The sequence below is a fragment of the Corylus avellana genome, chromosome ca10 (assembly GCF_901000735.1).
Source record: "Corylus avellana chromosome ca10, CavTom2PMs-1.0".
Lineage (NCBI taxonomy): Eukaryota > Viridiplantae > Streptophyta > Magnoliopsida > Fagales > Betulaceae > Corylus > Corylus avellana.
Genome location: NC_081550.1, coordinates 10894408 through 10915640, shown reverse-complemented (window position 1 = coordinate 10915640; position 21233 = coordinate 10894408). Strand labels below are relative to the sequence as shown.

General features: G+C 33.4%; 3 protein-coding genes and 1 long non-coding RNA gene across 4 annotated transcripts; all 4 read right to left on the bottom strand.

Annotated features, from left to right (window-relative positions):
• Positions 1 to 842: 842 nt before the first annotated feature.
• On the bottom strand, positions 843 to 2425 carry LOC132164782 (disease resistance protein RUN1-like). The gene is made up of 2 exons (XM_059575340.1): positions 2264 to 2425; positions 843 to 1369 (listed from the first exon to the last, which is right to left on the bottom strand). Exons 1-2 carry the CDS (start codon positions 2373 to 2375, stop codon positions 1074 to 1076), a joined length of 408 nt encoding a protein of 135 aa, XP_059431323.1. The 5' UTR covers positions 2376 to 2425; the 3' UTR covers positions 843 to 1073.
• A 3098-nt stretch (positions 2426 to 5523) lies between these two features.
• Positions 5524 to 8262, bottom strand: LOC132162928 (disease resistance protein RUN1-like). Its single transcript, XM_059573138.1, has 4 exons — positions 8013 to 8262; positions 7770 to 7957; positions 6101 to 6850; positions 5524 to 6024 (listed from the first exon to the last, which is right to left on the bottom strand). Exons 1-4 carry the CDS (start codon positions 8260 to 8262, stop codon positions 5524 to 5526), a joined length of 1689 nt encoding a protein of 562 aa, XP_059429121.1.
• Positions 8263 to 8274: 12 nt separating this feature from the next.
• On the bottom strand, positions 8275 to 10389 carry LOC132162927 (disease resistance protein RPV1-like). The gene is made up of 3 exons (XM_059573137.1): positions 10284 to 10389; positions 9668 to 9950; positions 8275 to 8869 (listed from the first exon to the last, which is right to left on the bottom strand). Exons 1-3 carry the CDS (start codon positions 10387 to 10389, stop codon positions 8275 to 8277), a joined length of 984 nt encoding a protein of 327 aa, XP_059429120.1.
• Positions 10390 to 15674: 5285 nt separating this feature from the next.
• On the bottom strand, positions 15675 to 17360 carry LOC132163215 (uncharacterized). Its single transcript, XR_009438275.1, has 4 exons — positions 17245 to 17360; positions 16746 to 16895; positions 16498 to 16601; positions 15675 to 15879 (listed from the first exon to the last, which is right to left on the bottom strand). It is a non-coding gene; the product is annotated as an uncharacterized LOC132163215 (long non-coding RNA).
• Between the last annotated feature and the right edge of the window lie 3873 nt (positions 17361 to 21233).

Genomic DNA, 21233 nt, shown 5'->3' with positions numbered 1-21233 from the left:
TATTGTTCTTTTCAGATTTTAATTAATTATTTTATACTTATGTTTTATAATAAAATCAAAAAATTATTATTATTTTAATTTTACATTAAAAAAAAATGCTAACATGCCACTAAAAATGTTGCTTTTTTTAGATGCATGAATGGCCCATTTCAAATCCAAGGAAAAAAAAAAATAAAGAAGTCTACATTCCCTCAAACTACTACTTAATTGACAATGTGTCTCTTAAACTTTGAACTGGAACAATGTCCCCTAGGCTAGTAAAAAGACAAAATGACCTTATAAAATTTTTATTAAGACAAAAATACCCTTGTAAATTTTAAAAAAAAAAAAATAAATAATTTTTTTAAAAAAAGAGAATTTTTATTTTATTTTTTCTTTAAGAAATAAAAATAAAAATAAATTAGGCCACACCTGATTTTTTTTTTTTTTTTTTTTTTAATTTATAGGTTTAGTTTTTTTTATAGAATTTTTGGTATTTTTTTTTTTATTCTATTAAGGGTATTTTCTTAATTTTTGGTAGTTTGAGAAGAACATTGTTTCAATTGAAAATTTAAATGGACATTGTTAATTTGATAGTAATTTGAAGGGTTTTATATGTACTCAATTGTCCAAGGAAGGGATGTATTTCCACAATGACTGAAGCATTCTGAATTAATTTGAAATTCTCTTGATTGATGTATATTTGTATTAAATTTGGATCCTAAAGCAATCTCGAGGAATTTTATTTGTACTTTTATTTGATCAATTTTAGCTAAACTTTAAAAAAAGAAAAGAAGAAACAAGCAAATTAAACACTGCATGTAAAAGATCAAGAGTCCATATTATATATAATAATACCCATTTGCAACTCTTTCAAGATCACAACCGAAACAATTTGCAGCTTCAGTAAGAGTTGTTCTTCAGCTTTGCGCCCTCTCTCTTTGAAATAGCTCGATCTTCATGCCTAGCAAATGCTTCCGCAAAAGTTCCGATTTGTTTTCGAACATCTGAAGGGTCGATGTGATAAAATATGGGAAAAGAGTGTGGTCTATGGTATTCTTACCGTGCACAATCTCCACAAGTTCATCAAGGCACTACCGAGAAGAAGCATAGCTTTTGGAGAAAACCATAATGAAAATTCTCGATCCACGAATCGCATTGAGTAGTTTGGTAGATATGTTCTCCCCTTGTCGAAGCTCCTCGTCATCTCGGAAGGTATGAATTCTAGCACTCACCAAGGTGGAATAGAGGTGATCAGTAAAATTTTTACAAGTGTCTTCACCTTTGAAACTTAGGAAGACATCGTGATCCCAACAAGATTCAAAGGATGATGGAAAGGTTGGAGCAGCAATGGAAGACGAGGTGCTTCTTTTTGTGGTTGGGTGTTGGACTGGAAAAGGAGACAAATTGGGCGAGTTAAGAGGAGGATATATTTGCTAAGTAGATTGCAAAAATAGAAATATTTAGTAAACATAATTCTAAGTCCAAATTCGTTTTGAGATTATTCATTCCTTTTCTTCTTCAATTATTTTTATATCCTCTAAGAAAAGTTTCACCCCCTTGGCCATGGAGCCACCCCCTTGGCTAAAAATACGGTGGTTCGGCCACCCCATTTTGGCCAAGCCCCCAATATTTCTCAGGTTTATTTTATTTTATTTTATTTTTTTATAAATATTTTGTCCTTTTTTTTAAAAAAAGAAAAAAAAAATTTAATGCCCAAAACGACACTGTTTTGGGCTGGTTTATTCATTTATTTATATTTATTTATTTTTTTAATATTTTACATTTTTTTTTTTTAAAGAAAAAAAATTTTTAATGTCCAAAATAGTGTAGTTTTGGGCTAAGGTGGGTGGTGTAATTTTGGGCATTTTCAAAATTTCAAGTGGGCTGAGTGGGGGTATAATGGACATAAAAAGTCAAACCGTTTGAATTTAACGTTGAAAACTAACAGAGAGGTTCAAAGTGAGAGCAAATGGAAGTCCAAGGGTCCAAAATGAGAGATTTGGAAGTTCAAGGGGGTCTGTAAAACCGGGTGAAAGTTTAGAGGACCAAAGTGAAGTTTCCCCCATTATTTTTTTATGCTTTTTAAAACATATATAATTTCTCCATTATTGGAAAAAAGGGAAACAAGAAATTCGTAGCAGAAACCATGATTCCTCAAACGTTAAAATTGAAACATGGCAAGCAGAAAGAGAGTTGGACCATATCATGATTATCATCCATTGAATGTATAAATTACATATAATATAGGATTTGAGTTTTTTAAAAGGCTTGAAAACAGTACCATGTTCGTTTGTGCCTTCGACGACGAGAACCTTGCGAGCCTCGTTTTGGTCATCGGATTCTGGCTTCTTCCGCTTCAAGCTTTGTCGTACCACACTGCTGATTTGGCCCATGGGTGATAGAATGGCAGATAGAGAGGGATGGCGGTAGGGGTGGAACTAGGTAAGGCTTTCATGAGTCCCCCAAAATTTTTAAAAGTACTCATAACTTTCATCATCTTAATGTAATAAGTCCCCCCAAAATTTTAAAATTACCCTTAAATTTTAAACTATTTTCAGTCATGTCCCTCAACAATTCAATGTCTCGTTCTGCCCATGGATGGCGGGGGCAGTTTGGGAAAGAAATCTTGGTTTGGTGGGTAATATTATGGGAGCAGTGATAAATGTGAGGACAGCAAAACACGAAGAAGAAAAACACAATATTAAGAAAACTCCGCGAAATTTGAGTGACAACAAAACACGATACAATTACGGGAATAATTATTATCAAGAATAGACATTTACCAAACAATAGAATCGCTATTCTATAGGAATAGTCATTCAATTTCAGGAGTCTATTTTTTAAACCAAACGAACCCTTAATTTCCTACCATATTTCTTGATGTAGGCCACGTCTGTCTCTACCGCGTTTGCTTTTCTGACTTGAACATGCATTTTTGTCATAACTTTGTAGGAATAGGGAGGAAATTACAAACTTACAAAAAAAAAAAGAAAAAAAAAAGGATGAAGTTATAGAATGGACAGAAATTTCAAAGTATTCACATGAAATTTCCATGTATCTGAGCGCAAATTATCTTCAATCTTCCCCTTGCGGTTGGGTCAAGTCAACATATCCGATAAAGCCTACATCTAGCTCCAGCTTTGTGCTGTTTGATTAAGCTTTCATCGGGTAATCTGACCGTTGGATGATTCGTTGAAACAAAAATGGGGCCCAAGCCCCAGCAGAGCTTTTAAACTCTTTTAGAGCATTCACAATGGAGGAGCCAATTTTTTTATGCAAAATGACTCCTCAAAACTTACTTTTATTTCGTTTAACTAATGAATATTTAAATGCTTTTACATTCGATTAGTTATATTTCTATTTATTATATTAAAATAAATATTTTATTTTTAATTTTTTATTAATTTTAATTTCCATGAAAAAAAAACGCCAAATTAAAAAACCAATCACCAAATGAAAAGTGGTAAAAGATTTGAAAAAAAGAGAAAACATGTGAGAGAAACAACAAAAATAAAATGGCTTCCTTGAAAAGCTTGAAAAGTGCTGCTACATATATTTAGCTTTTTTTTTTTGCTCTTCCAATCAAATATCCGTTTTGCATTTTTTTTTTTTGGCTAATTCAATGTAGGGGATTTTTTACAAATTTGAAGAGCCATTTTAGATAAAAGTAATATTTGACTTTTCCATTGTGAATGCTCTTATAACGCACAAATCCTGTTGTTATCCAAGGTCCACCATCCGTTTCACAACTTTCTTTTTTTTTTGTTCTACAATAAACTCACTTCTTGTGTTAACTATTTGCAACCACTAACTCGAGTTTTCTTAGATTCAAGGAGATGCTCAAGTGGTAAAGATTTTGGTCTCGTTGTATCTCATCAAATTGAATTCCTTAACAAGTTGCAAGATTGTGTAAGAATATATAGGACTGACTGACTGTCTCCATCTATTGATTGGTTCAATAATTGGACTTTTTCATACCTAATGCAACCTTTAAACTTTAATATTTATACGTATTAGGTATCAACTTCAAATATGGTGATTTATAGCAGAAAAAAAGAGTTCAATTTATATTTGGTAGTTTTGAATTACTTATAGCTAGTAACGGTAGAACGATGTTGCTTTTGAAGATAACTTATCATGTACGTTAAAACACGGCAATTTAAGTGAATTTTGTTTTACCAAATCTAAATTGTAGGTGTTCTTTTAGTGTGTCCTCTCAATTATGATGTGGCTTTTAAAATTATCAATAGATTAAAAGTCAATAATGATAATCTCAAATTCAACGATAATTTTAAAAGTCGCATCACAATTGGGAGGACACTAGGAGAACATTAGAAGAACACCTAGTATTTCTATTTTTATTTTAAAGGATAGTTCAATGCATTTCATAGTTCCCAACACTAAAGACTGGTGAAAATTCCGAGAATTAAAGGGAGAAAACAAAGATAGATAAGATTAATTAAAAAGAACCAGAATCGTATACTTCCCTACTCCTTAGGACCAGATTAAAAAGTTAAGTCTTTAAAAATGGATTAAAAAAAATTAAAAAGGACCAGATTAATTAAAAATGGATGAAAATCAAGAATTAAAGGCTAAAGGGATGAGTTTTACTTTGGCTAGGCTCCATCTCTTTCTCTCTCTCTCTCTCTCGTTCTCTCTGGCTCTCTGTTCTGGAGGGGAGGTGAGAAAATAAGAGGGGAAGCAGAAAGAAAAAAGGGGGAAAGAAGAAAGAAGAAAGGGGAGACGTGAGAAAAAGGGAGAAAGAAGAAGAAAGTGGTGTGCTCCCTCTTGGTCTCAAGTTCAAATCCTGCTTGGGTGCTACCTTCCTCTTGGCGCCACACCCCCTGGCGAAGCCAATAACTTATCCGATCCGTGTAGGAAAACTTTCGTGAGTGCGGTGCACGGATCCGGGGATTAGTTGGTGGATCATTGGCTGGGCCTCTATAGTCGATACCCACCTTGGTGGTTGCCCGATGTACTGTCTGGCCTTATAGGTGAAACCGGATACCTCGTATCGAAAAAAGAAAGAAAAAAGAAAAAAGGGAAAAAATTTTGAAATTCAAAATTTAAAATTAATGGTTCAAACGATATCCCTGAAAAAACGTCACCATTTTGTGACGTTTTTAATAGTACCCTACTATTCACACGTCACCAAATCTGTGTTTTTTTGTAGTGATTTTCCGTTTGTAATTAACAACAATTAGATAACAGACGATGTTTCCACTTGGCCAAAAATTTGTGGGTATAACCATAATAATAAATCACTATTTATTTAAAAAAATTTACGTTTATAAAAAAAAATAAATTTAATCATTTAATTAATACTTTAACAACTGATATAGTCTTTAACATTACAAATGGGGCGCCTTAAAGTCATGATAAATATTGGGCCCAAATTGGCCCTATTGTGGCCCGTTGTTCGACAAAATTAGGTTGAAAAAAATTTTAAAAAACCTAACATGCGTCACTTTTCTTATTCAAGAGAATTTAACTTGGATGAACATGAAACCGTACTCGAGAGAAAGAGAGAATGTTCCATATTTATGGATTACTTGTTGGCTCGTCAACAAGTAGATGAACCCCACACTTGTTCACCACACAAGTCTTCAAATCGGCGCTGGAAATATCAAAGGACACCTCAATTTCGTCTTTCCATAACAACTCCATTTCTCTGCCTGGACTTACGAGCATCAACGCATTGTCTCTTCTTATAAGATGCCACTCTACTAAAAACAAATGATCTGACTTGTTTGCAAAATAGGAAGCAGTTGCAGGCACAATAACCTGTCGGTAGCCTCTACTTTTATTATCAACAGTCGCCGAAATTTTTATCAACCGATCCGATTCATCCTCCTTTGCATAAACAGCACAAATAAATAATATGTAAACTGCATCCTCTGAAAGTGAAGGTACATGATCAGATGATATTGAAGGAACATTAAACGATATTGAAGATCCAATTCTCTGATGGGTGAACCAATTTGGAACTTCACTACCAGGGAGGAAAGTGAAACGAACACAATCATGCTTGGTTGTCGGAAGCTATTTCAACAAAAAAAAAAAAAAAATCAAAATCACATCATTGAAAAAGAGAGAGAGAGAGAGAGAGGAAACAAACCTTGAGAAGACTGGTCCTAAAATCAGATGACAGATTGTAGCAGCCAAACAAATTAAATACTCCACCAGAATCCAAAGGAAAGCCCTGAATCTCAACAAGTTTGCAGCAGTCCACAAGGAAAAGTAAGCTTATTTTTGAACCTGGCAAAATCGACAGTCTTTCCATTGATGAGCAGCCAAATGCAAGTAGGCTCACTACATTTACGGGGAGTCCTGAAATTGACTCAAGAGACATACAGTGATTTAATGTCAAAAATTTTAATTTCGGAAGGCGACTGATGCAATAAGGTAGGTTGCAGAAGTTGTTGTATGATAAATCCAAAAACTGGAGTGAATATAATCTCTCAAGATCAATGGCAATATCATCTTCAGACAAATTGCTGTTATTGAGAACTAGTTTTCCCAAATAAAAAATTCCAGAAACAGAAGCTCGCAGCAAACTTTTTGGTGATATCCATGACGAGAAACTTGACAACCAAGATTGGGGGAATCGACCCCTAGATCCAGAAAAGTTGAGTCTTTCGAGAGATTCTAAGTTAGAAATGCTTCTTGGAAGATTCCGAAGGTTATTGCATTCATTTAAATTCAGCAAAACAAGATGTTTTAAATGTCCAATAGAATCATGAAGTTCAACCAAGTTTATGCAACCTTCAAGAATTAGCATCTCCAGATGTGGGATTCGTAAGAAATTTGGTGATTTGGTGAGATTTTTGGAATAGCTGAGATTAAGAACTTTCAACTTGTTGAGTACCTGTGAAAGAGAAAACAATTATATTTAAACAAGAAAAAACACAAGTATTGTGAGCTATATATTTAACATCAAAGGAGGACTAGAATGCTTAGTATGTCATACTCTATTGTCGTTCCAGATTTGTTTGACATTACTATGCTCCATGTTAAGAACAACAAGGTTCTCTAGATGAAAATCGAGTGGTAGAAATTTAAGAGGGCATTGATTCCAACAAAGCCATCTTAAGTCTTTGGGAAGATGTTTGTAACATCCTGACAAAGATACTGCATTGATTTGGAGCAATCTCAAATTCTTCATCTTTGCAAATGCTTCAGTTTTCAAATGTTTATCTCCAAGTGGAGGCAAATTTAAGATGAGACCTTGCACTTCATCCGATCCCTAGCAAAATAGATAGTTGGATTACCAACACATCTCCTCATCCTGTGTAAAGCTAAATACCTTTGAATTATAAAAAAAAATAATAATAAAATAAAATTGTTAGGCTTACAAACAAATTTTACAATCTGATATGACACAATATGATTGAGTTTCTTAAAAGTTGAATTTATCTTATTTTCAATCATATTGTGCCACATCATGTTGTAAAAGGTTTTTTTTTTTTTTTTTTTTTTGTAAAATTTGTTTGTAACACTAGCATTTCTTTAAAAAAAAAAAAAAAAAAAACAACACAATGATTTAGATATGACCAGCATTGCTTAAGACTTGATCGTGTACCTTTTTAATGTTGTACGATATTAGTTGACTTAATTTAGAAAATTTTGGATTTAAGATCATACAGAAATATTGATATATTATTCGAATTGTAGTGCATGCTTGGCAAAAAAAAAAAAAAACTCATGTATACCTAGATATATAACACATATATCATGCATCTACATATGTATGTGCGCATGGCTATATATAGATAAAAATAGCATACCGTATGTTTGCTTAGTACATTTAACGCATCATCATGAAACCACAACCTGGTACGTTTTCCTGGATGATTAGATGACTCTTTTCGAACAATCTCCCTTGCCATATCTCTAATAAGATTATGCATCCTCAACTTCATTTTGATATCAATTGCCACGAGGGACCTCTGAATGAGAACACTAATACCATTTTCTGGAAAAAAAACCACAACCATGAAGAATTTTGATGGCATGATCTTTTTTCATACCGATAAAGAAACATGCAATATCAAGAAATATCTGTTGTTTAGGATACTTTAGTGATTCATAGCTTAATCTAAGTATTTTTTGAATCTCCTCGTGAGGAAATCTTTGTAACTCTTCTAATTCCCCTTTCCATTGAGAAACACTTTTTCCTAATAGATATGAACCCAGAACCTCAAGAGCTAATGGAAGTCCTCCTGCATGCTCCACTGCCCAAATCGAAAGCTTTTGGTAATCATCTATTGGATCGGGCATCTTGAAGGCATGCTATGAGAAAAGTCGAAGAGACTCCCTATAATTCAATTTTTCAACTTTATATTTTTTATGCACTCCAAGTTGAGTAAGTAACTGTTCATCTCTAGTTGTTGCAATGATTCTATTTCCTAGACCAAACCATGCGGAGTTTCCAACTAATGTGTGTAGTTGTTTCACGTCATCCACATCATCCATAACAATAAGAACTTTTTTGCCCTGACATCTCTTCTCAATCAAATCTATTCCCCCATCAACATTGGAAATCGTGAAATTCATTTTCAAGATATCAAGAAGAAGTTGTTTTTGTAAAGAAACTAAACCATTGGGTTGTCCTGAAGTTTCTTTAACGTTTAAAAGATAACTACTTCCTTCAAATCCATCACATATTTGATTATAGACAGCTTTTGCTAAGGTTGTTTTACCAATTCCACCCATTCCATAGATGCCCACAATGGAAACGATGTCATGTGTTTCAAGATCTAATAAATCTTTCATCTCTTTAACACGAGAATCTATTCCGACTAGATTCATGGCAACTTTCAAGCGGGCAGGCTTCACTATATGCAAAACTTCTTTAACAATCTTCTCGATGAATCTTGATTCATGCCTGATTGTTATGATTCAAATGAAAATTAGAACAATAAGGTAAGCACAAGGAAAGAAAATTGTGAGTCATTAGGTACCAAAAAAATGTTATCATCCTAGTCATTTGATGCTAAGATGTCATGCCAAGCATCTAAGTAATATCAAATTTATTAAGAATATCATTGAAGTATATTTGTACATAATTTCTAGTTCTATATACAACGTATGTATGTATATATTAACAAGGGAAATGTATGTAGCCCGTGTTCAGTTAAAAACGACTTAGAAGGTTTTCAGTCTTTAATGATACTTGTTTCATCTGTTAGAAAATTTTCTTCTCAACAGCTTAAATATTTACACCAAAAAAAAAAAAAAAAACATTAGTTTGCAGTTCTTTTGATTGATGGAATTTATTCTAAAGCAATCTCAAGGAATTTTTCGTTATATTTTGTCAACCCATTTTTAGCTCAACTTTAATTTTATGATTTGTCGTCTAAAATTCAAAATAAAAGAAAAGGACAAAATAATAGAAATAAAAGAAAGGCATGAAGAAGAACAAGAGTCCATGGCATAATACCCATTTGCAACACTTTCGAGATTCAAGCCGGAACAATTCACAGCTTCAGAGAGAGCTTCTCTCCACTTATGCACCCTGTCTATATTAGTTTGAAACCACTCTTCATGCCTAGCAAAGGATTCTGCAAAAGTTTCGGTCTGTTTTCGAACATCTGAGGGGTCCACGTGATAAAATATCGGAAAAAGAATATTGCGTATGGTATTCTTACAGTGCACGATTTCCACAAGCTCATCGAGGCACTACCTAGAAGAAGCATAGCCTTTGGAGAAAACCATAATAGAAATTCTTGATCTTCGAATCGTGTAGAGAAGTTTGGTAGAGATGTTCTCCCCTCTTTGTAGCTCCTCATCATCTATGAAGGTATGGATTCCGGCTCGTTTCAAGGCAGAGTAAAGGTGACCGGTGAAGTTCTTGCGGGTGTCTTCACCTCTGAAACTCAGGAAAACTTCATAATCCCAACGAGATTCAGAAGATGATAGAAGGGTTGGAGCAGCCATGAAAGATGAGGTAGTTGAGTTTGTTTGGACTGAAAAAGAAAAAGAGGAGACAAATTCGACGAGTTAAGAGGAATACATTAATGTTTTTGCTGATTTTTAAAGCGTTTAATTTCTAAATTTTTGGAAAACAAAAAACAAAAAAACAAACAACAAGAAAAAAATCCCAAACGGAAACCATAATAAAACAATGCAACATGTATCAACAGAATACAAATTTCCTACAACATAGACAAGTACATAGGGACTTGGATTGTAGTTAAAGTAAGAAGGCCCTAAACTTCAACTATATCATTCATTGAAATATATATATAGGATTTGTGATTTTTTTTTTTTTTTTTAAAAGAAATGCTTGAAAACGGTACCGTCTTTGTTTGGGTCTTCGTCGACGAGAACCTTGTAGGCCTCATTTTGGTCTTCGGATTCTGGCTCCTGCTTCAAGCAGCGTCCGGCACTGATGATTTGGTCCATGGGTGGTAGAGTGGTAGATAGAGAGAGATGGCGTGGTAGTTGGGAAAGAAATCGTGGTTTGGAGGGTCAAATTAGGGAAGAAGTGAGAAATATGGGGAGGTTAACGAAAATGAGTATAAAGCTCAGTTTTTGGTTTGATGGCGGAGAGAAGATTTTTGGGTTGAGAGGAGAGAAACTCTTCATAAATACATATCTCGCTCAACTCGTAGTACACAATATATATTGCAATACAGGAGTTGACTTTTTCTAAAGTGAGTCCACGCTTGAGCACGAAACTGCCCTCCGTGTCGTGATTAGTAACCGTCCTCCTTATTTTATTTTATTTTTTTATTTCCTTATCAACGGGGTTGTTGTAACCTACTTTCTCACAAACCGAAACAATTTGCTTTTGCAATTATATTATTACACTTCAAATGATTGGTAGACACTATCACATTTACTTATTGAGATGAGAATTTTCATTAATTTTAGCATTTTTCATTATTTTACAATGTACATGATCACACTCTCACGCAATCTATTGCATAGAAAAATTGTCCAACTCTTCATGAACCGATTCTTCGGAGTGGTGCGATCACACCTAGAGCCACTCTAGCGTAGTGGTTGGATTGGACAAGTAAATAAGGTAAGGTAAATAGAGGGGATCTAGTTGGTTTTATTTGAAGGGAATCCAGTTGTTTTTTTTTTTCTTCTTCTTATAATTACAATTTTAAGAATTAGCCATCCACGTTTCTGGAGTATGCCTTTCCTTTTCTTTTGTAAGTAATGCTATTTTGGTATATATATATATAAACTAATGATTGAATTTGCATGTCAATCCAATTGTATAAATAGCATTTATCTTTTATCTTTTTTTTTTTTTTTGGTTTTCAATTATTTCACATATATTTATTAAAGGTTTTTCTCATAAATGTAATTTGTGAAAAAAATAAAAAATAAAAAAACCATTATTTTGTGCACCCTAAATCCAATAAAGATAGATTAAGATTTTAATCTTTAGTTTCTTAAGTTATTAATTTTGCTTCATATCTTAAAGGCTTTAGTTTTGAATTATTTAGAAATTATGCTAAACAATTATTGGAGAGAATTGCCTTTCCTTTCTTGTATAACATTTAAATTATCCAAATTATATGGTCTAGCAATATAGGGACATGAGCATGCATAAAGGGAAAACAGAACATTTATTTAATTGTATAGGAGAATCATAAGATTTCTTATAGTGACATAATACAAGTGTAAATCATATATGGGTATGGGTATGGGTATGCACTTTAGTTGACACAAAAAGGAAAAAAATTATGGAATATTTGAGTATTTTTGGCGGATGCTGCCACTCGCTTTTGTGAGGAAGGGGATCGTTATTCGTTGTCCTCCCTTCATTAATTTCCTGTAAAAATGGCACCACATTTGTGAGGTTAATCAATATATTGCTTTTATTTATTAATTAGATTCAACAGTATTTGACCAATAATTCAATATCATTACGTTAACAAAGAGAAACTATTAGGGTTTATTCCATGTAGTAAGTACCTTGCAAATAGGCAAATGTCATAAGTGATTACGGTCTCTAATTTGGGATTCGGTATTTCAATTGAAATTGAGACATGTATTCTTTATATACTATGTTCGAGCATATATGTGTATCTACAAGTAAATCTAAACCTTGTGGACATGCCTGTATTGACAAACACAATGTTTGAACTCAGAACCTTTGCTTTGATTCTACCTTAAATTATTATTTATCTAAAAATTTAAGCTCATAGAAAAATGTAAATATGAGAATTTAATTTATATTCTAGCAATGTAAATAGGAAATTCTTTCACTAGTAACTTTTCATAATCCCCATCAACATTTTTTAATTCCCTCTAAACTAACTTCGAATTACGTGAGACAGTTTTGTTGATTGAATTCAAAATTCAAATCTATTCTTATTAACATAATGTTATACCCTTCAAGTATTTTCCCCTCACTTGTTATAAATTCCTTTTATTTTCTACATGAGAGGAGGATACTATAAACTGTTAATTCTAAAAAAAAAATGGATGTAATAGAGATCATCGTAGTACTCTTCAATGCCCAAATTCTTTTCACTCTCTGTAAACATACAATAATTATCACACACAGGTAGGTGGATACACAAAGCAACTATATCTTAGAGATTTTCCGTCATATTAAAAAAAATTAACATACCAAAAGGAGTTTCGCGAGCAAAGCACATTATGGCAAAGGTGAAGAGGAAGAAGAAGTACAACCGAGCTTGAAAACTCATCTCTTTCAATCTTTCTTCTTTTTTTTTTTTTCCTCTCTTGCAGAAACTATCTGGATATTTGCTCATGAGCATCCACTATTTGTATAGCAAAGATGGTTAATTATTGGCTGGGACTAATGTTAGGAAGCAACAAAAACAATCCGTAATCCATCCATAAAAGGGTGACACGGATGACTAAAAAGGAATTTTAGCATCTAATGAAAATTACCAAGTAATGCTAGGTCCACGTCACCCATTATGAATGGAGCATGACAAATGGCAAATAGTGATTGCCCATATGGCAAAATTTGGAATTTGTGAATGCCATGGAAGTCAACATAAATTCATTAATGATGATAAGACCCTAACAGATTTAATCACCAACTTAGATTATCTTTTTTTAACTCTTCTGACAAACGACTTAAAACATGTATTATCTATTTTTAAAGTAATGCTATAAGTCTTCTTAGAGTCATTATAAATGTAATGTGACTTTTAAAATCACCAATAAATCAAAAGTCAATAAATCACATCTCAAATTTAACGGTGATTTTAAAAGCCACATCACATTTGGCATGACTCTAAGAGGACTATAAGAAGACTTATAGCATTACTAATATTTTTAAGTGTTCGATCAAACAACTTTGAATTTCGTACGGTTGTTAATAGTTAACATTTATGGAAAAAACCCTAGCAGAGTGCCACACCCCTCCCCCCTCTCTTCCCTGACTCTTCCCCCCTCCTTTTCTTTTTGCTTATTTCTCTTTTGTTACATGCTCTTGCTCCACCGCGTCGGGTGTCCAGTCCTCCATTTCTACCGTGTCCTTTTTCAGGGTTGATGGGGCTCTTGGATCGAATTGTTTAAAGCTCGATCTACGTCCCTCCGTCTGACCCACCTCGACACTAGCCCATCCACCGTGCGTACTGGCCCCGCCTGCTTTCCAACGGCGCCTACCGCTGCTGATTCCGGCCCCCGCGACAGATTGTGACTCGCAAGCGTCTGTGCGTGGTTTTTTCATGCTCTGGCCAGTATCTTCAAGCAGCCTTTGGGGGTGTTTGTTGGCTTTTGTAATCTTTCTTTATTTTCTCTATGTTTTCGGTTTTTCCCTGTATGTTATGGTCCTGGCCTTTTGGGTTGATGATGTAAATAATTTCCTGACTTGCACTACAAGAAAACTGGTCATTAGCGACCAAACAAATAGCAGCGAACCTAAAGTCGCTGCTAATGAGGGGTCATTAGCGGCGACATGGTAATTGTGGATGCTAAATACCAAAAAAATTGGAATTTAGCAGCGGCGACAATAGTCAAAAAATTGGTATTTAGCATTTTTAAAGAATTTCAGCTGGTTCTTTTTGGTTTGGTTAATGCTTTAGTGTAGACAATGTGTGGACAAAATTGTTTCCTTATTAATTTTTAAATCCACTCTCCTTATTAATTTTTAATTTTTTGAATAGTCAAAAAATTATTCAATGGAAGTATGCATCTTGATTTGCTTTGTACAGTGTGAGAAATTCTTACAAGGTAGAATGTGTGGATTTGGACTTCTTTTTGTACTTTTGAGATGGTTTTACATTTGTGGTCAATTGCCTAGCTCATTTCTTGTATGCGTTCCCATAACCGCTCTCTAACACCGTCAACTATAAGCCCTATATATATATATATATATATATATATATATATATCGTCGTTGCTAATGATAGAGGAATAGCGGCGGCTTCCAGGTCGCCGCTATTGAGCTTTTTAACTTTTTTTTTTTCTTATTTTCTCATATCATTAGCGGTGACCACAGTGTCGCTGCTAATGATATACGAATAGTGGCTACCCAAGGTCCATTTCGAACTATTTTTGCGTTGGAAAAAAACAGTCATTAGCGGCGACCGTAAAAGTCGCCTCTATTTAGCATGACTGTCAGATTAGTAGCAGCCACATGTTGCTGCTATTTGTAAATAGGGGCGACTTTTTGCTCATTAGCGGTGACTTTGAGTCGCTGCTAATGACCTTTTTTTTGTAATGTTGCAAGTCGAGGAGGATGAGTTTCGGCATGGGGTTTCTGCTCCCATGACCGAGAAATATGAGCTACCTATGCATTGAATCGAGTCTATCTAGAATAGATTTGTTGTTACAAGTAAAGATTAGTCATGGGTTAGCGGAAAATTAGTCATAGATAGGTATTAAATGTTAAATTGTTATGTATGTATCTATTACTTGTAACCTCGTAGCTTCGTTTATGATTTTCTCAGAACTTTTGCTCTGTAATGTTAGAGTGTTTTTGCTCGTGATCCTTCTTCTATTAAAGAGACCGAAATGTTTTTCCCTAAAAAAAAAAATAATAATTAACTTTTATCCTTTTAACACTCAACATATTTATCCACATTTTGAAAATGATAATTTATAATATAGTAATATATTAATATTTAATTTAAAATAATGGTTGAGATCTGAAAAAATATACTCAATAAATAATTTAAAAATTTCAGGAAAAAGGGTTATTGTCCGAGCATAGAAAAGCCTTTAACTTAAATCTAAGCAAAGTAAATCTAGAACTTGTAGATATACATGGATGACGAGTGCATATATATATTTATGTTGGTAAGACAACATGTAAATCGGAAATTTCATTCTTCACAAGTACTAACTTCTTATAATAGTCGGTAGGGGCGGAACTAGCTTATTACTTAGGGGACTTTCTGTCCCAAAACTTTAAAAAATCTCTAATTTAATTATGTATTCAAAAGCGGTCAATGAGTCAAATAAGGGATTTAAAAATTATCAAACATACTTCAAATTGAAGCGGGAAAATTTATCATATTAGGAGGGGTGAAAGATGAAAATGGGGTCTTCAGCAAAGTAACACACGAAAAAGAAAGAACAAAAGGAAGTAAAGATCAAATTCATGTTGACCAGACCAGAGTCTTATTAGCCAATTTGTTAGAGTCCCACAAAAAAAAGAAAAAAAAGAAAAGAGTCACAGCTCAAAAAGAGAAATCTCATCTCTACTTAAAACTTGAAAAAAACTAGAATAATTCTCATTCATTCATTGATTAATTATAATAAGTATCCTTACATCACCTTAACTCATCAACTTATTCAAAAGAGACTAGACCCAGAACACAAGTGTGCATCATCTATGGGTATGTACTTTTAGTTGACAAGTGAATATCTGAGTCTTGTTGGCCAATGCTGCCACCCTCTTTTGGGAGGAAGGGGATCATTATTCATTGTCCTCCCTTCATTAATTTCCTGCAAAATGGCATCACAAGTGAGGTTAATCAATATATTTATTTTTATTTAGATTCAACACTATCCGACCAACAATTCTTGATATCATTATATTATCAAAGAGAAACCATTAGAGTTTATTCCATGTAGTAACGACCATGTATATTTACAAATAAATCTAGACTTCATAGACATACATGTATTGACGGAGATAATATTCGAACTCAAAACCTTTGCTTTGGTACCAATTAAATCACAATTTATTCTAAAAACTTAAGCTGATAGAAAAGTATAAATATAACAATTTAATTTATATTCTAACAATGTAAATAGAAAATACTTTCACTAGTAACTACTCATAATCTCTCATCAACAGTTTTTAATTCCCTCTAAATTCACTTCGAATTACATGAGACAATGTTTTGTTGATTGAATTCAAAATTCAAATCAATTCTGATGAGTGTAATGTTAGACCCTTATTCCCCTCACTTGTTATAAAGTCCTTTGGTTTCCTGCATGAGAGGACAAATTAAGGATAAGAAAAGAAATAACGAAAACAAAAAACAAATGATTCTATAATCGATGTATTCCAAAGTGGTCAATGAGTAAAAAAATGGATGTAAAGATCATCAGACATACTTCAAAGTGAAGGGGGGCACATTCATCAGATTAATTATGAGGTGGCCGTGAAGGATGCGTATGGGGGCCTTCGTAGTCTACATTGAACAAACTCCTCTCGTTTTCTGCACGATGATGTTCAAGTATCATGTTAAATTACTATTTTATCATAAATGATTTCTATCCTTATCAAAGAATACTATAAAATATGCATTCAAAAAGGTAATCCCATAAGTCAAAAAAATGAATATAAACATTATCAAACATACCTGAAAGTAAAGTGGCCACATTTGTTACAGGAGGAGGGGGAAAAGGAAGCACCCTTGGATTATTATCAAAGTCCTTGGCAGGAGGAGGGGGAAAAGGACGCGCCTTTGGCATTTGATCAAAGTCCCCACTTGCTAAAGTCCTTTCATTTCCTGCACAAGGGGGTGTTAACTTATGCAGTCGATTCAAATAATACAAAGAACATGAATCTAATGGATCTCATGGTTATTAAAAACTAAAAAAAATAATTTTTTTTTTTTTTTTTTAAAAAGGGATCTCATGGACTGAAATCCCTTACAACTGAGAATCCATATTATTACTCCTAACCTTATTTTTGTGATAAGGGTATGTGAGAGAGGCTTCACTACCTGAGCAAGAACTTCCTGCCCAAGCAAAGGGCTCGTTCGAGCATAGCCTCTCTCACAATCCTTTGTTATTATTGCCTTTACTCTCATCTCTTCGAATAGAGAGCGGTAGGAGTAAAGAAAAAAGTTAACATACCATAAGGAATTTTGCGAGCAAGGCACGTTATGGAAAAGGTTAGCAAGACGAAGAAACACAATTGTGCTTGAAAACCCATAGCTCTCTCTCTTTCACTCTCTTGCTCTTGGAGAAACAATGTGAAAATCTGTTCACGACCGTTCACTATTTGTATAGGGAAAATTGTAGTTGCCCCTACAACAAATTCGCCCACCATGATTAATTAAGGCTGATATGCTATCCTTGAATGATAAGAATCCAGCACATCAAATCGGATTTTATGAGGTGTTTTCATCAATGGTGAGAATCTAATGAGAGTTAATAATCGAACTATGGATTGTCTATAATGCTACTTTTTCACACCAACCCACGTGACGTGTTTTAAATGCATATCTCCATATTGTTGTGAATTATTCACTATTGAACTTGAGCAATTAAGCCCAAATTGGTTGAAATGGTTGGGAGAGAAGCTTGCCCATTATACATGTCTATTGAGCTAGGGTTTTGAAATATCGATCAAGTAATTAAACGAATTCCAGCCACATGCACCATAGATAAATTAAAATGTGTTACTAATGTCCCCCAATAAGTAGCTCAATTAATAGTAGACTACGCTTTATGAAGCGGAAGTCACTAATTCGAATCCCCTGCCCCCTGCCCCTTCCCTTATGTGGACATGTAAAAAAAAAAAAAAAAAAAAGTGTTACTAATATTATTTAATTATAATGTGTTAATAATAATTAATGAAAATATATTGGTTAATTTAATGAGAAAATATGGGATTTTCATAGATTAATGAGGAGCTAATATCTTGACTAAAATATAACTCCTACATTAATAAGGATTTAATTTTTTTTTGTTTGTTTATAAATTGATAAGGTAAACCGTAAACGTATGAAAACTTGATTACATTTTTGTGAGTTAATGACCTAATTAATTGCGTGTTGGGTAATTTATGGATCCGGCTTAGGTGCGGTAGTGCAAAACTACAGCACCATGCGGTAGCACAAAATGACCCAGTTTTGGGCAATAAAAAATTAATTTTTTAAAGTATTAATATAAAATTAATTAAATATTTAAAAAATCAATAATTAAAATATTAAAATATTAAAAAATTAAAACTATTAAAAAAGAAAAAAAAAAAAAAATCAAAAGGGGTGGAGGAACCACCCCCATGGGTTTCGGCCACCTCCTAAACCCATTTCCACCACTTTTAGTTTCCTTTACACCATCAACAACCTTCTTTTGACTCCTCCTCTATCCAGCTCCCTGAAGAACCCACCATTCCCAATGGTTTTCTCTCTCCCTCTCTCTTAAACTTTGACTTACGGGTTTTGTGTAATTCAGGAGGCGTCCTTCTCTCCTCCATGGCCAGCACTGCCTCGCTTGGAGAATTTTTCACCACCCAAATACCATTCCCTACGGCCTGCCCATTACTTTTCTTTGGAGACTTCTCTTAGAATACAAAATCAGAATGAAAATGGGTGGAAGATGAAGTACAACAACACTCTTATCTCACAGAAAGAGATAGACAAGTTCCCAGAGCAAAAAGCTAAAAAGCTTGTGGGATATGGTGGTGAAGAAGCGAGAAAAGCGGATCCATGGTTTTTGGAGAATTTCCCCAAGGATCTCCAGTGAGAAAAGCAGGAGCCACCCCTTTTCTTTTTCTTGTATTTGTTTAATAGTTTTAAATTTTTAATATTTTTCTTTTCTTTAAAAATATTAATTTTTTATTGGCAAAAACGACCCAAAGCTGAGTCGTTTTGGGCTATCGCATGGTGCGGCAGTTTTGCACTACCACACCTAAGCCGGATCTGAAATTTTATTATGGTAAACGAGGCCCATTAATCTATAAAATAGCTAGGAGTTTTAAGATAGTAGATGTATTTACTAGCTATTAGGTATTACTAAAATAGAAATGAGTTACTAAGATCAAATCTATTCCATTATTATTTTCGTATTTAGTTTTCTCTACAAACTTCAACATAATATCATATTTTCATCATATTTCAACAAAATTTGTTGCCACTAAATCTCGTCCACCAATTAACCCCAAAAACGTAGATGGATAGTTATTTATCAATTTCCATGACCAATGCCATTTCATTCCCTATATATAACATATTCTCACATTTAGTTAAAGATAAGAATACAAATTCAATTTCATCATACAAGCTAAAATTCTTCTTTGAGAGATGACGTTAAAATATTAATTAAATAGTTAAATTAATTATTTTATATTAATTTAAACTTTTGCACCTAAAACTTCTGCCACAGTAGGGTCCGAGATACAGGAACGTGTGATACATTTTGCTGCCACCAATTCCCCGCCGTGATCACATACCAACATTTTGCTAACCCAATTCATTTGATTACTCTTTATTTATAAGATTTTATAAGAAAATTTTAGTTAAATTCATGAGTAATGCTACACCTATAATTATGGGAAATACTAAATGTTCTCCTAGTGTTCTTACTTCTTATGGTCTTAGTGTATATTAATTATTTTCTAAAAAAGTAAATTAAAAAAAAAAGTGACCTTTATTTCTTTTATCAAATTTTTAGAAAATAATATCAACTTCGGACCAGTAGGACATGAGGAAAACACCTAGTATTTTCCTATAATTATTTTACAACTTATTGATACATGATTAAGGAACATATAGGGACTTGTATAATTCCATTGGATAAACTTTAATCTTGATCAGCTATATGATCATTTGATCATCAAACATTTTGTCGTGATTTCAAAATGTTAATGAAATATTAAAAAAAAAAAAAATAAAAAGGACAAATAAATGGGAATCTCTATCTTATAAAAATAATTTCCTGTACAGGATAATTAATATCTTTCAAGAGGGCTATTTTTTAATCAGAGCAAACTTTTTAACTGATTTTCGTTGCTTACTTTACGAAATATATATTGCAGTCTATCAACCATATATTCTCTGCCATGTTATTATCCTAGGATTTGGCTTAGTTAGGTGCTAATCATCATATGTCCTATAGTTTTTTCAACGGTCAAGAATTAATTTTACCCTTTTTCTCTTTCTCATAAAAAAAATTAAGTTAAAAATGAACCGTTAAAAACTATATATAACAAATGTATTGTAGTTTTTTTTAATGTGTAGACATGTCTCCCAAGGGTCTGACTTTGCTGCATGATTAAAACATTTAACAACAATTTTATTCGTTTGATAAAAAATTTTAAACAGTACTTTTTTATTTTTTGGTTAAAAAAATTATCTGGCGTAAGGTAAATGTAAAAATAATTTTAAGTGTATTAAATATAAGTGTGTTATGTTAGAAGTTTTTTTGTTAATGCAATTTTTTTCTTCTAAAAAGTAAAATGCCCAAGAAAAGAAAGACAACTCATAGCGCAAAAAGAGAACTCAACTTAAAGCTTCCCATTCATTCATTAATTATAATAAGCATCCTTACATCACCTTATATAACCCACCAACTTATTCAAAACAGACTAGACCTAGAATGCAAAGTAATTGTGAGCGTGACAAAGATTAAAGATAAAGAAAAAATTACAAGAATCCCTTTCTCCCAATACACTTAGTAATATGTTTGGATTGTTGATGGCAATTCGAACTCTTGTTGACATGGAACTTATTGCTGGTGATTAAGCTGAAACACTATTGGTGATGCAGGACACAACTTTGTCAATGAGTCCCTTCATTCCCTACACGGCAAGGTTCGAATACAATTTTAAATCACAATTTATCAAAAAAGATACTATAAAATATGTATTCAAATTAAGTGATCCATGAGTCGATAAATGAATATGAACATTATCAAACATACCCGAAAGTGAAGTGGCCACATTTGTTACAGGAGGAGGGGGAGGAGAATATCGCACCATTGGAAGGGGAATACGACCTGTTACATTATAAGTGGGAGGAGGATATAGCACAATTGGGACATCCTTCACATTTGTTGTAGGAGGAAGGGGAGTACGAAATCGCAGCCTTGAGAAATCATCATACTTCTCACTTGCAAAA

Excerpts from the sequence above, each read along its gene's own strand:
- LOC132164782 (XM_059575340.1), bottom strand. The coding sequence starts at position 2,375 with ATGGGCCAAATCAGCAGTGTGGTACGACAAAGCTTGAAGCGGAAGAAG. Across the intron at positions 1,370-2,263 it reads CGAAGGCACAAACGAACATG|TCCAACACCCAACCACAAAA; the intron begins GTACTGTTTTCA and ends CTCCTTTTCCAG.
- LOC132162928 (XM_059573138.1), bottom strand. The coding sequence starts at position 8,262 with ATGCCCGATCCAATAGATGATTACCAAAAGCTTTCGATTTGGGCAGTG. Across the intron at positions 7,958-8,012 it reads TATTGCATGTTTCTTTATCG|AAAATGGTATTAGTGTTCTC; the intron begins GTATGAAAAAAG and ends TTTTTTTTCCAG. Across the intron at positions 6,851-7,769 it reads ATGTACTAAGCAAACATACG|GTACTCAACAAGTTGAAAGT; the intron begins GTATGCTATTTT and ends TCTCTTTCACAG.
- LOC132162927 (XM_059573137.1), bottom strand. The coding sequence starts at position 10,389 with ATGGACCAAATCATCAGTGCCGGACGCTGCTTGAAGCAGGAGCCAGAA. Across the intron at positions 9,951-10,283 it reads CGAAGACCCAAACAAAGACG|TCCAAACAAACTCAACTACC; the intron begins GTACCGTTTTCA and ends TTTCTTTTTCAG. Across the intron at positions 8,870-9,667 it reads AAAGGCTATGCTTCTTCTAG|GCATGAATCAAGATTCATCG; the intron begins GTAGTGCCTCGA and ends CATAACAATCAG.